The 15,131-nt window shown below is 34.0% G+C and overlaps 2 protein-coding genes across 3 annotated transcripts; both read left to right on the plus strand.

Annotated features, from left to right (window-relative positions):
- Nucleotides 1–4,245: 4,245 nt before the first annotated feature.
- Nucleotides 4,246–4,933, plus strand: PBP1 (pinoid-binding protein 1). Its single transcript, XM_021431777.2, has one exon. It carries the CDS (start codon nt 4,415–4,417, stop codon nt 4,790–4,792), a length of 378 nt encoding a protein of 125 aa, XP_021287452.1. The 5' UTR covers nt 4,246–4,414; the 3' UTR covers nt 4,793–4,933.
- A 904-nt stretch (nt 4,934–5,837) lies between these two features.
- Nucleotides 5,838–11,460, plus strand: LOC110418952 (chaperone protein dnaJ GFA2, mitochondrial-like). Of its 2 annotated transcripts, XM_021431780.2 has the most exons (18): nt 5,838–6,584; nt 6,680–6,773; nt 6,961–7,033; nt 7,099–7,186; nt 7,298–7,381; nt 7,467–7,505; nt 7,610–7,687; nt 8,343–8,402; nt 8,463–8,550; nt 8,845–8,909; nt 9,038–9,112; nt 9,439–9,511; nt 10,048–10,139; nt 10,269–10,340; nt 10,430–10,486; nt 10,613–10,661; nt 10,750–10,816; nt 10,995–11,460. In XM_021431780.2, the coding sequence occupies exons 1-18, from the start codon at nt 6,498–6,500 to the stop codon at nt 11,092–11,094; spliced, it is 1,341 nt and encodes a 446-aa protein (XP_021287455.1). In that variant the 5' UTR covers nt 5,838–6,497; the 3' UTR covers nt 11,095–11,460. The 2 variants fall into 2 exon arrangements, with proteins under 2 accessions (XP_021287455.1, XP_089640042.1); XM_089783916.1 differs by lacking the exons at nt 5,838–6,584; nt 6,680–6,773; nt 7,298–7,381; nt 7,610–7,687; nt 8,343–8,402 and having other exon boundaries at nt 7,025–7,033; nt 7,113–7,186.
- The last annotated feature ends 3,671 nt before the right edge of the window (nt 11,461–15,131 follow it).

Genomic DNA, 15,131 nt, shown 5'->3' on the forward strand with positions numbered 1-15,131 from the left:
AGTACTTCAATGCCTCATGATCTAAGTACAGAACAAATTCTCACCCGACCAAGAAGTGCTCCCAATTCTTCAAAGCATGCACAACAAAATAAAATTCTTTGTCACATGTGGTCCTCTTGTGTCTCACATCACCGAGCTTCTCACTAAAATAAGCTACTTGATTCTTTTTTTTTTGTAAAAGAATAGCTCCTATCCCCACACCATTAATGTCGCATTTAACTTCAAATATGTATCAAAATCTAGTAATGCTAAAATAGAAGCGGTACATAGCTTTTCCTTTAGCACAACAAAACTAGTTGCATCTTCTTCACTCCACTAGAACTTCCTTTTCTTTAAGTGCTCCATAATAGGCGTTGCAATACTACTCAAATTTTTAATAAAATGCCTATAAAATGCTGCTAACCTATGAAAACTTCTAACTTTCGTTATTGTTTTTGGGGTAGACCATTCTCTAATGGCTCAAATCTTGTTTTTATCCACCTAAATTCCAGCAACACTAACTATATGGCCCAAGAATAATAGCTCATTTGTCATAAAGTTGCACTTCTTCAAGTTCACATATAGCTTATTTTCCTAAAAGACCATTAATACCTCATGCAAATGAAAAAGATGCCTCCTTTTTTATCAACTATAAATCATAATATTATCAAAATAAACCACGATAAATTTTCCAATAAAGGGTTTCAATACTTGATTCATCAGTCACATAAAGGTACTATACGCTTTGGTCAATTTGAATGGCATCACGAGCCATTCATATAACCTTTCTTTCATTTTAAAAGTTGTGTTCCATTCATCCTAAAGTCTAATTCGAATTTGGTGGTATCCACTTTGAAGATCAATCTTGGTGAACACCTTAGCCCTATGTAACTTTTCAAGCATGTCATTTAGCCTAAGAATTGGAAACTGGTATCCAATAGTGATCTTGTTGATGGCTCAACTATCCACACACACCCTCTAACTCTCATTCTTTTTTGGGGTTAGTAAGGAATGAATTGCACATGAACTCATGCTCTTCTGGATATGTACTTTGTGTGGTAATTCCTCAATTTTCCCTTTAGGAATCTTGTTTTTCTTTGGGCTCATTTTGTAATGAGGAAAATTTGGTAAACTAGCACTAAGAATCAAATCAATATGGTGCTGAATATCTTTTATAAGTGGTAAACCGTCAAGTAGATTTTCTAGCATCATGTTATTGAATTCTTTTAATATAGTTTGGCTGCTTTTGAATGCTCTTGATCCTTTTTAATTGACAACAACTATTTCACAATCAAAACATTCACCTCCTTTAACTCCTTGAAAACAACCTCTAGCTGATTCCCTACATGAGTAAGGGTAAAGAAAACCCATCTTTTCACTTTATAAGCTTTGGTTTGAGACTTCTTTTCATTGGCACTATAGTAAACTTTATGTCATCCTTCTCCAATTTGTAGGTGTTTTCTTTCCCGTCATGTTACAATGCAACATCAAATTGCCAAGATCTACTAAGTAACAAGTGACAAGTATCCATATCCGCAATATCAAAATACACATCATCTTTTTTATTTTCCAATGGAAAAAGGCACCTTACATCATTTTGTTATATGAATCCTCTTTGCTACCTTAATCCATCCAATATTGTATGGATTGGGGTGCTTTTCAACTTTAAGACCTAAAATCTCAATAACATCCTTACCGATAATATTCTCACAACTTCCACTATCAGTAATCATATCAAATAAATAGTCAATGATAGTGCATCTAGCTCGAAACAACTGATACTGCTGAGTGTTATCTTTTGTTTTGGAAACAACATCATTATTCTCACCACATGGTTCTGGCCATTGTCATAATTTTCATACTCATCATCATCCCCATTCGGAACACAACAAATCTCATTATTCTCTTCTTTTTACTCCACTACATGGACTACTTTTTTGAGAAGACAGTCATTGGATCTGTGACTAGGTTGATTGCATTTGAAACATTTTCTTAGAGTTGGTTTAGCAAAAGGATTTGCAACTTTTTGCTCCTTTTTCGAACTTGTCACTTTTTACTTTCCAACTGCTTTCTCCTCCTTATACCAATCATTGCATGTAGAACTATCATGAACTAATTTATTCTTGTCATTAGATGCTCTATAATTATCCTCGTTGTAACTCTTGCAAAAATGATCAGGTCTATTTTTTTTCAATAACATCAATTCGGCTTTAAAGAAATATTTCATGCTTCAGAAAAAATTTGTAATACTTGTATCCTTATCTTGTCTTTGATAAAGGGCTTCAACCTTTCCAGATACTTGGCAGCATGTTGCTATTCAATCTCCTAAGTCATTTCTCTCGACTAACCTCATAAATTCTGTAGTATACTCGTGTACAATTTGTGGACCTTGATGGCATCTCTGGTATTTTTAGAACAAAATTTACTCATAATCAAGAGAAAGAAAATCCTTTTGAAACAATTGCTTATCTTGTACCAAGTTCTAACTGGTGCTTTCTCTTTATGGTTCCTTTTGAATTGCAACCTTTTCGACCATGTAGAAGGTTCTTCTTTCAATCTGCATGTGATAAGTTTTACCTTTTTTCCTTTTGAAATCTCCATATATTCAAAAAAACCTATCTAATTTCGTAATCCAATAAAGAATTCTTCAATATTTAGATTCCTATTAAAGTAAAGAATATTTACCTTTAATTTAAAATCTCTAGTATCTCGATCACCATAATCATTCCTTTTATATTTAGTATATCTTACAGGTTCTACCAAATAATCATCTTCTTTGTCTGAATCTTATATATAGACTTATTGTTTACGGCCATTTGCAGGAATAGTGCTGACAAGTTGTTCTCGAGCTACATCATCTCCAGTACGTGGTTTTTGTCATTTCAGTTTTTATTGGCATCTACGCCAATGGCATTAAGTCGATCTATAATTTCTTTAAAGTGTTGTTCCAAACACTGGAATCTAAGATCCATTTGTTGCTCTAAAGCTCTCAACACCATCCCTTGATCTTACACTGTAGATCGTGAGGTCTCAATTTTATGATCTTTGCCATGAGAACCGTCATCTACCATAACTAGGTCACTTGTTATTAGATTGAGCAAGTTTTTCTCGCTCTAATACCAATCGATGCAGCGAGTTAGCATGAAAACAAAGGCTAATACTTGACAAAGCCTTTAAGGTTGATAATTAAGCTACAAACGTAGAAACTCAAAATTTAAAAAGAACGAATGTTATTCAATATTTACAAAAAAAAAATTGTCCAATAACTAAGTCTAAAGATGCTATTTCTAATAGCCTAGTCCTACTTGACATATAAGTAAATTTAAATAAGGAATTATTCACTTCTTTGAAGAATAAGAAAAGTCAATCCCTAAATTTATACTTACTATTCGTTCAAGTAAATTAAAATAAAAAAAAATCCTATTATATCTATAATTTCTAATAAGACTCCTAACTAAATAAGAAAAATATTAAAATTACAAATATATCCATTTATAATTTTTGAGTTTTTGGTTTTGGCTTTTGATGCTTAGTTTGCTCCAAGAAGTCATTTGCTAGATACAAGTAACAATGAATCTCTTAAATCACACGATTAAATTTTTTATTTAAAGTTTTTAAATTTAAAAGTTTCAAATTTGTTAAAAGAAATATATGAGTGATTAGATATTATCTAAATTTTAAACTCAATCATGATAGAAATTTACTTCACATTTGTGCTTTGTCCAAAATGCAACTTGAATTGGATTGCGTCCAACAAAGGGCGTATGCAAATTGTAGTAGGCATTGGAAACTCCTACATGGGCCATTCTTGGAAAAGGGGCAGCTTTGACTAAAGCCTCAGACGGTACCTCCTCCAGTTCCAGAGTTTTTTTACAGTCAACCAAAGACCAACTGTAAAGTTAATGCGGAGTTATGATGAAGAAAACAACCGGAAAAAGGGAAAATTATGGGCAGTCATTTTCAAGGGACCTTCGTTTGAGAAATATCTGTTTATGGTCATAAGGAATTTGTCTTTTACAACGCAATGGTATGACACCTAGTTAAATTTTAATAAAGACAAAAAGAACTGCAATTCTAGTTCTACCCTTTGAAGACTTCTAATTCCTCTTTATCCAATAAGTCTTTTGAGAAACCACTCACTTCTTTCCCATTAATTGACACTTCTGTCCCTACCCATCCTTCCTAGAAACCTTGTAGGCGGGCAGCAGTTCCAAAATCCTGGACCGACTGATTCCCCTACGACCACATTACCTGTATCTTAGTTGTCTTTCCAGGGCCTCTCTTTCTTCGAAGTCTCAACCCATCTACTTCAACCCCGTTTCTATATATTCCATTCCAGGCATCCCCGGACATTCCACAAATTGCAAATCTCCAAGATTTCCAACATCCAACATCCTGTTTCTTTGTACTTGTTTCTGATCTTATTACATCAAATATGGCAGCACCTTCATCATCAGCTTCAGGAAACGCTTCATCATCAGATTTCCAGGATTTCTTGCCCGTGATGGCCAACAAGCTTGGTGGGGATGGCCTGATAGGCGAACTGTGCAATGGGTTCAACCTGTTGATGGATAGTGATAAAGGGGTCATAACTTTTGATAGCCTGAAGAAGAATTCAGCCCTGTTGGGGTTACAGGAATTGACAGATGATGATTTAAGGTCCATGATGAAAGAAGGTGATTTCGACGGTGATGGTGCACTTAATCAGATGGAGTTTTGTGTGTTGATGTTCAGGTTGAGCCCTGAGTTGATGGAAGCATCTCGGTTTTTGTTCGAAGAAGCTTTCGAACAAGAATTCAAGGATTTTCATTGAAACTTTTAGTCCTTTGTTTTCTTGTGTTATCCAAAATTGTTGTTGTAATGAAATTATTGAAATATACAAAAAGAGGAGAAAAAAGATTGATCAAATATTTGCATTTGCACTTGGTTATTACTTTTTTCTTTCATTTATTCATTTGTTGAAGAATGCAGATACAGCAAAAATAAAACTATTGGTTGATTAATTTAAGTGGTAAATCTGTTCTGTTAACAATTCATATTTCTGCAAGTCTTTTAGTATTTCTGTAGTGTAATTTCTCTGCTCTTGGAAGTTAAAATTGGATTGATGAGCTTGAAAATTTCTAAAACATAGTAGTTTACTAATTTTATATATTCACGTGTTTCATATGTTTTCTCACTATTGGCATCCTGAACAAGGCCCAACTTCACCTTGTAGGCTTAGATCCACTCACAATGGCTTGACGGTTCAGGAATCAACTGGGCTCTAACAGAGTCATTGGTGGATGGCCTAGGAGGGGATGGGGTCTAAGTTGAGTTCTTCAACATTGATTGACAGCTGGGTAGGCCGGAAATTTCGGGAACCAGAATAAATGTGCAATTTCCTAGTAATATCAAGCAATAAATTTAGATGGTAACCCTGCTTGGTTCTTGTGGAGCCCATGTTCTTGAAAACGTGTGTGCTTACTGGGTCACTTTTCCAGGATACTTATGTTGTAACCTCTGACTGGGGGCATTTTGGCTAAGCTTGGAAGCTGCTGAAAACTTCAATGCCCCAAGGCATCCGCAGTTGCTACTTTCTAAATGCCTTTCTTTCTGGTTTTGGAACATGATTATCTGAAAAGCTGCCTGATTATTTACATTTGAATTGTATCTGGATGGTTTTTCCTCTTGCCAATCCTGGTAGAGACCGGAGAAATCTGGAACTGAGAGCCTTTTCAGAGCTAAGAAAATCTATATTTACAGTGTCCCAAACTTTCAAATATGGGCCCATATTTGACAGGGACAGGCGACATTGCCAAATCAGAGGACTTGGTTTAAGGTTTCACAATGTAGCTAGTCGTCAATAATGACCCTTTGTTTCTTCTAAAGCATGTCTAACTACAAGTCCATAAGTCCAGTGACCTAATGTCTATTCACTTTAATGTTGAATACTCATCAATCATTCAGGGCCTTGAAATAGGCTCAAACATGTTAGTCATTAAGCATTTTTGTAAGAAAGAGCTCCAAGTTAGACATCGATGGATGCTCTCTCTCTCTAACATTCTTTAGGACTAGTTTCCTAATTTTTCTCTTCAAATGCTGCATAGCGCTTGACACCATTTCTCTCTCTAAGTCTCTCAGAGATGGCAACACCTTGGTTTCAGGAGACGGAAGCTTCGAACTTGGTTTCTTCAGTCCTGGTGATTCCAAGAACCGTTACGTGGGAATTTGGTACAAGAATATTCGCGTTCGAACTGTTGTTTGGGTGGCAAATAGGCAAAGTCCAATCACCGACACTTCTGGCTTGCTGATGATAAACAGCACCGGTAATCTTGTACTTCTCAGTCAAAACCGGTAAGGAGCTGCACAGCGTACCTAAGTTGTGTTCATATAAAACTCTTTCTTTCTCTTATTTTTCAAAAAGAAAGCTGATTTGACTATGCTTCAATTAGCACAGCCTTATATATAAATATATACACACATACAAATTTAGATAAGAACCCTAAAAGAAAGAAGAAAATTGAAGAGAAAGGTCGCAAATGGTTTGGCGCGTTCGGTGTGTTCGGTTTATGCAATGCTTGGTCCGGCGCTCTCACCCCCAGTCCGACCTTTTCCAGCCGTATTCTGTACCTCCTCTTTTTTTTAATTTTGTCTTTCTTTTCTGACTTGACAACGGAATTGGCTGTTGGTTTTGCTCTCATAATAGTATTTTTAATTGTAGATGTATAAGATTCTGCTTGCTGAGGGTTTTAGGAGTTTCACTGCCGGACTTTACAATTCAGATAACATAATTCGAAATCACACCCCCCAATTTGGTAATTTACCATCTCCCAATTTTCCACTCTTTCTTCTTTAGTTTGCCCTTTCATCTCTTTTTTGCACTTTCTCGGGCATTGCTTTTGCTATTTTTCTTCCTAACTAATCACAGAATCAAGATTTTACTTCTTGCACGCTCTGTTGAGTTTTTTTCTCAAGTAATAAACTTCATGCTTTCCAATACAGCTAACACTAGAAACTACTTGCTTTTGGCACTTTTAAATGTCAACTTGGGTGCAACACGGTCAATTCATGGCTGGTATTTTACAACTTTCTTTTTCTCAATTTCTTGTTTACATTATAGCCTTCTTTCTCATTTTGATTCTGTTCTATATCAGCTAGGAATTATTACGATATACTTGGGGTAGGCAGAAATGACACTGCATCTGAAATAAAGAAAGCTTATTTTAGGGTAAGTTTTCTCTTCATATCATTTATGTAGTTAACTGTCCTTCTATGATAATTCTATCGCTTGTTATGACTCAAATTTTGTTATGATTCAAATTTCCTTGTTATTTTTTAGCTTGCAAAAAAGTTCCATCCAGATGTAAATAAAGATGATCCTGAAACTAAGAAAAAATTTCAAGAAGTTTGCAGGGCCTATGAAGTATGTTTATTCAGATCATTGCGTATTTGCTTGGTTAATTTCTCTTGGTGCTGAAGGGAATCACATTTTGTTTGTTCTATTACAGGTTTTGAAAGATGAGAATAAGCGTGCAGAGTATGATCAGGTCTAGTAAAATTTATTTAATTATGCTTTCACATTACTATTTGTCAAGTGGTAGATGTTTTTGATAACTTTTCAGCAGCCTTGATGATCTGCACAATTTTGTAGGTTGGTCATGATGCATTTAAGGACGAGCAAAATAATAGCGACTTTAAAGAGGATTTTGATTTCAGTAACTTTCAAGATGTAATTTTCTCTTTTACACCTTGCTTATCGATTTTAATTATATTCATTCAAGGATATTTCGTTGTTAATTATTGAACTTAAAGCTTCATTTTATCATTAATAACATATGGTTAGACTTGCTCATCTATGGTCTCCAAGCATTTGAATTTCAGAAATTGGAGATATGATGATATGGAAATTCCCATCTTGTAAAAAAGATTACTAACGTTTTGAGCAAAGTGGGAAAATTTTAAGATGAGAGAAAGAATGAAAGATAGTCAAATAGAATTTTGTTTAGTTTTAGTTGGAGGTGCTCTTTGGTAGTGACTATTAGTATTTCATATTGAAAAGAACTGTAGTGCCATTGGATGATCACACACTGTCAAGATCAGTGGAGAAGTGGATATATATGTGCTGTTTTCTTCTCTTGGTATTATTGAGATCTGAGGCATCAGTGCCTTGTACTTGCCTGATTCTTGCTGCTTGGTTTATTGATATTTGTATGAGCTCACCACTTCTGTTGTTAGTAATTCCTATCATGATTTGATGTTTTTTGCATGTGAATATGGTTGCCGAAGGAATAAATGTGATTATCTCTACCTGTTTTGGTTCTTTTTGTTTTATTTTTTGGGTTTTCAATACTCTAATATGATATTTTTATATGTACATTGGCCAGATATTCAAATTTCAAGATATATTCAAAAATAAAATTGGCGGTGAAGATATTCTAACTTTTGTGTTGATGGTTATGATTTTTCATTTATTTTATTTTTTTGACTTGTCTTACCATACTTAGATTGCAATTGAACTGTTATTTATGGAAGCTGTTCGAGGATTCACCAAAATAGTAACATTTCAAGCTCCAGTGCTTTGTCAAGCTTGTGGTATGCCTTATCTTTCCACTCAAAACAATACTTTTTTGAAAAGATAAAAATAATAGGTAGGAATTAGACATTTTTGAAAGATTATAGTTAAAATATTTTAAGAGAACCAAATACATAATTCTACTTTTGTATAGATTATATATATTGGAATTAGAGTTACATTTTAATTATTTATACTTTTTTAAAAGCAACTTTTCAAGAAGGGAAAAACAAGTAGGAAAAGCATCAACCAAACGGAGCCCTTAGTTATTATGCTTGTTTTGATCTGGATAAGATATTTTCTCCATTTTGCAGGTGGAGAAGGTGTCCCTCCTGGTGTGAAACCTGAAAAATGCCGGCATTGTGCAGGCTCAGGCATGGTTAGTTTACTAGTATAGACTAGTGCAAGCCTACATAATTATGGCGATACTCCTAATTATTTTTATAATTAGGAACTTAGGGACTTAATTTCTCTCCTTGTTAACTTATGGTTTTACTGCTGTCTCAGATATCTATCCGCAAGGGCATCATTAGTATTCGTACTAATTGTCCTCATTGTAGTGGAACTGGCCAGTTTGTATCAGTAAGTTATACATTCACATTATTTATGAATCTCGTCTTGTTTGGTCATGATCAGTTTGTTGTTGTTTCTTTACTTGTTTTTATTGTGGTTCTTTTAGCATGATGGTATTTTTCATGATTAAACAGTAGTAACTAATTTTCTCAATGTAGATTTTGTGATGATTAATTGCTTTTTCTTTTCTGTGGATAAACGCTTTGTGTGCTATTGTTGTATATTAATTCATGTGTTAATCATGAATAATTTATGCTATATGATTTTATCTTCTTCCAGTTTGAATTTTCTTTCACAACTGTGATTTGAGATCTTTTATCTTTTGCTGGCACCAGAGGCTTTGCAGGTCGTGCAATGGAGCTAGGTTAGTGAGAGGACCAAAAACAGTCAAATTGGACATAATGCCAGGTATGTAGCAAAGTTAAAGGTCTATTTGGCGGCAGCTTTGCTAAAGGTTTAACCTGGTATGTCCTGCATTGTATCATGAGTCTGTAGTCTCTTGTTCTACTGACGTTAACTTACTATGTCTGTGCGTGAGTGTTTAAAAACTGAAACATAACTCAAGGCATTGGAACTTTGATCTAGTGGTTAGTGAAACAAACTATAAGTTTGTCCATGTTGCCGTCGATAACTTCTAAAATCATTTTCCTATCTCCTGTGAGTTTTATCATTTCTAATTTTTAACTGTGGAGTTGGGGACTAGAGAAAGTGATGTTACTGATATCTTTTTTCATGATTTATTCATTCTCAATGCTTGTTGGCTATAACAGTGCATTAACAATCACATTTTCATTTTCAGCATCAGAACTGCAAACAACAAATTGGTGTTAGTAAGATCCTTTTTTGAGTGATTGACTCAAAACCTGTATCCAGTATCAAAGGCATGGTCTTCTAGTGTTTTGTTTTTATCAAATGATTGACTCAAAGTTGTTTTGCATCTTCAGGAGTGGATAACAATGAGACATTGAAGGTTTATGGAAGTGGTGGAGCCGATCCCGATGGAACTCATCCTGGGGATCTTTATGTTACCATTAAGGTAACTAGTTCAGGGCCTTTTGGATATCTTGATAGTTTGCATACCCTTCAAGGAAAGGAAATAATTGTAAATTTATAGCCTTTTACTTATGAAAATTTTTCATAATTTTCATTATGTTATTGTTTGCAGGTCCGCCATGACCCAGTTTTTCGTAGAGAAGGTGCCAACATTCATGTGGATGCTGTTTTGAGTGTTAATCAGGTACATATGAAATTTTATATTTTCAAACAAACTATTAGGACCTTTCCTTTCATCCGGTTTAGCTGAGTTACTTGGATTGCTTTTCGCAGGCAATCTTGGGAGGAACCATCCAGGTCCCAACCCTTACTGGTGATGTTGTACTCAAGGTTTGTTGGAAATTTTGTATGATTGATGTAAAACATAAGAAACTGACCTTTGATTATTTCTGGTAGTTGAACTGAATGCTTATTTTATCACTCAAATTGTGAATCTATACGGTTTCGCATTTGCAGGTCCACCCTGGCACTCAACCTGGCCAGAAGGTGGTTCTGAAGAATAAAGGTGAGAAGGACTGGAGAAAGATACTAGGAAAACAAGGAATTGAGCCTAGACAGTTCTAAAATTGTGAATTTCTGGATGTTTTTGACAGGGATTAAAACAAGGAATTCTTACGCATTTGGTGATCAATATGTGCATTTCATCGTCAGCATCCCAAAGTAAGTCTTCTACGTGCTGAAAATTTCTAAAATTGTTCTGTGAAAGAGAATGTTTCTAATATACTTATGAGGCAGCCCTATTCGCTCTGAGCATATTCACATTTGAAGCAAATTACGCCTCAATTTATGTGCTCTCCTTAAAAACAAATTGAGTGATGGTTGGAAACCATTTGTACAGGAATTTGACCCCAAGACAACGAGAATTAATTGAAGAATGCGCCCGAGAAGAGCAAGGTGAAGTTGAGAAGCGTGCTGCTGCTGCTGGGGCATATGGCTGAAGAAGGGACCAGAATGACACTTCCATTTTTGATAATGAAACCTTAGTTGTTATTCTTGGTGACAGAAAAGAGGAAAGTAAAAGGAAAGGAATTGGATTTATTAGTTACTAGAAAAATTTTAGAATGCATTGACTTTTTGTTTGTAAGGGTATGTAATTTTTTTCACTCATAGATGGCATTGATCCATCATCTTTTTGAGGCCAACAGTGATTCATATTGTATATTATATATATAGGTATAACATATTGTTGCTACACAATGCCACTGCTGTATTATGGCAGATACGCTGCGATGCTAAAATTTTTAATACTAGCATTGTGGTAGAATACATTTATTCTATATTTTTAATTGATACTCCTACATGTATGAATGGTGAGGAAGAAAGCTCTTTACTTGGTATTAATAATTAACACAAATAAAGGATAAGGAAATGACTCCACAAACCCCACTGAACTGTCTTTTAATTCTTAAATTTGAGCATGTCAACCTAGCTATGGATGAGCTTAAATATAAAGGCTAAACGCAGCCAGTGGGTCAATCCTACACAATTACTGGTCAAATTTTTTTAATACCTGCTCATATGACTGGATAATTTAAAGTGATCTGTTTTGAGTATTAAATAACAATAATTATTTTGTTAACAAGTTAATTAATCTTAACAATGCTTGCAGTGGTTAATCGTTTGTGCATTGGTTACTCAGGTCATAAAATCAATAGTATATATTAGGTGTAGAATCCATGTATTATTATATATTATCATACCAAACAGTACCATTTGTCAATTAAAATGTATAATCCTTGAATCAGCCGGGAATTCTTGATTAATTTACAAAATTAATCAAAATTAGCCAGTTCAGATTACTTCAAAAAAGGAAGGGGAAATCATGTTGCAGATGAAAACAAATTACAGCTCAGAGCCTAGGACTCTGGCTGTGCTTGAGATTTTTATCATTAAAATATACAAACCTCATGACGAAATTATACAAAAAAATAATGCACAACCAGCAGGGATGTTGACATTTAATAAAAGCTTCTCGTGTGAATGAAGTACCATTAACCTTTGAATGATTCTTTGCTTACGTTGGCTGAGTAGCTGACAGATTAATCTTGGAGGTGATCATGACCTGGTTTGGATTCTGAAACAAAATCTATCTAGACAGAAACCTGGAAAATTGAAATGTGACCCGCCATCCTGATTGAAGAAGAACTTGAGCTTCACAGAATTAGGACATAGTTCTTAAAGTCAGTATTGTGAATTAATCAAGAATTCATGTCTGATTTCCATACCTATCCTTTTGGTTTCCCACTGTCTCTATCTGCAGAGGGTATGGTTTAGTTTTAGATTCCTCAGCAATGTATTTTGATCTTATCTAGAGGCCATATTGTTTTGTCTCCACTCCATTTAAATACATAAAAATTCCCAGTGAATGAGACAAAGAAGAAAATATTAATAGAAAAAGTTGGGCATTTGATCTTATTTTAGCTTCCTGCAGACGACTAATTACAGTGACTTGCCTCCTTTTTAATAACTCAGTTGCTGGAGAGAGATAATGATTTTCTCTTTTCCTCACAAATTTTGAAGGGAGATATATAACCAATTCATTGCCTCTAAGATTTTGCTCTTGTAATCTTATAACATAAAATTCTTCATCTTTAGACAAGTTACACGTAATTATTTTGGTTCCTTCTTAGTCATGCTTCTATTCTCTTAATCAGGCTGAAATAATCATAGAGTGAGTAAAAAATAGGAATAATATAAAAAACTTTAACAAAAATAAGATTTTCACCTCTACAACACTACTAATTTTCCCTCTATTATTTTAGTTCTGAATTTTCCACCTTTTATATTGGCTATTTTCCACAAAAAATTTGTACTTAACAAGGAGAGAAGGGGACTAATTTATAGTTCATACCTCTGTTCTTCATCTTTTATATAATTTGATGAAAAATTTATACGAATTAATAAAATTGACTTAAATATAAGTCTTTTAATAGACATTATCTTTAAAATTTATTTTGTCTATTGAAAATAGCTCTAGGGCGTGTGACAGGTTTTCTTGCTCCAGATCGTCAATTAGTATTATTTTGCCAGCCCTATACGTCCTGTTTGGTTTGTAGCAAAGTCATAAAGTAATTAATTGGTGGGAGAATCAAGCCAAAAACACTGAAACTAGAGAGCAGATGGCATTATGAGTTCTAGTTTTCGGTCTTCCCTTTGATAATGACAGGGTAGGTGCTGTTTCTATTTTTTTTATGCAGGATGGTCATCGTTTAATCAAGTTGGTGCATTTCCTTTTCTCCCATTTGTTCATTTTATCTTCTTTTTTTTTTATGTCAGATTGCTCAGTTTCTAACTTTCCCAGTTGAAGTCATTGCAATGCCATCATGGATGACATAATAAAGCCAAAAGCATTAAATTTTATGGGTTTATATTATTCAAAACAGACTGATTGTGATGTAAGTGGGGGAATTTTAATAGCATTTACGTAACATCAATTCTATTTGACCCTTACGACATGTTATTGCAATTTCTTGGTAATTCAGAAGACAGATCCTGTACGTAGCCTATAAATTATCTTTCATGTAATCAGCTGAAATCTCTGTTAGGATAGACTTAACTTTTGGCAATCATGTTCACTTAATAATAATTATTGAGAAGAAAAATAATCTCGATGACATTTTTTCAAAGTCTAAAAATGCAGCTTACTTAATTACTTGCACTCTGATAAAAAATTTAGGCTCCGAGTCATTATGGAGATTATGAGATTAATGTGAATATGGTTCTTTTAGATTGGTTGGAAATGTTCAATGGTTAGCCAATGCAAATGAATCTAACCTTATTTTCCCTTGTGTTTAAATTAATTACAGATTGACTTGGCAGTAATAGAGTTGCAATACTGAATTGAGAATTATGTTAACCTCATCTCAGTATAGATTGCAAGGTTAAATCACTGCAACTTATTTCAGTTCGTATTTTTCAATAGTCTTAACTTGACAGCATCATGTACCCTGAAAAGAAATTTCAAAACCGGTTGAAGATAGTTTTCTCTATCTGCAGTAAGAGTTGAGATTTATAGAATAGTTTCAATGGTCTTAACTGATAATCATACCGATAAGTAGGACAGAATTGATGAATCTCAAGGTTCTGTGCTGGAACAGAAATGTAATCACAATTCTTATTTCTTCAACAATTTATCTTTTTCTTTTGTCTTTTTTGGTTTAATTTCTCATTTCGCCTTCCTTTCTCGAGGTAATCTGAACTTGCTAATAAGCAAGAACTGAATTGCCATCAGACACAAGGCTCCTTGCAAGGGCTAAACTTCTTCATTCTGTGAATAGTTTCTTCTATAACTATATCTTTCTACATTAGCAACAGGGAATTAATTCAAGACTTTTGTACTCTGCAGTTTGGATTATTTCTCCTTTTAAATGTAAATTTCGATTGGTATAAAGCATATCGTGTTTACACTGCAGATCATCATGAATTGGTCTTTAGATGAAATTGTAGCTCTTAAATAATAAAATACAGGTTTCCACAAGGTTGGCTTCGTTTTAAATTAATTTTAGATTGCTCAATCGTGTTGCAGATGCAAACAAATTACAGCTCAGCCTATGAGTCTGGCTGTGCTTGAGATTATTATCATTAAATATACAAACCTCATGACGAAATTATAGAAAAAAATATTGCACAACCAGCTGGGAAGTTGACATATCTATTAAAAGTACCATAAACCTAGGGGCGTAACTAACCAATTTTTGTTGGGAGGGTAAAAGACACAAAATAAAATAAAAACTAAAAATTTTTAAAATTAATATGTTGAATTTAACTAATAATCAAAAGATTTATAATAAATAATAATTTTATATAACATCTAAATAAAAAAAGACTTATAATAGTTAAAATATATTAAAATATATAACAGCCTCAATGAATTCGGAAAAAAGAAAGAATGATTTTATTTTAGCTTCCTTCAGAGTGACTTGCATCCTATTTAAGAACTCAGTTGCTTCATAATTCATTCACTTCTCACAAAAGA

Source organism: Theobroma umbraticum, unplaced genomic scaffold, assembly GCF_002168275.2.
Source record: "Theobroma umbraticum cultivar Fairchild unplaced genomic scaffold, ASM216827v3 scaffold_67.0, whole genome shotgun sequence".
Lineage (NCBI taxonomy): Eukaryota > Viridiplantae > Streptophyta > Magnoliopsida > Malvales > Malvaceae > Theobroma > Theobroma umbraticum.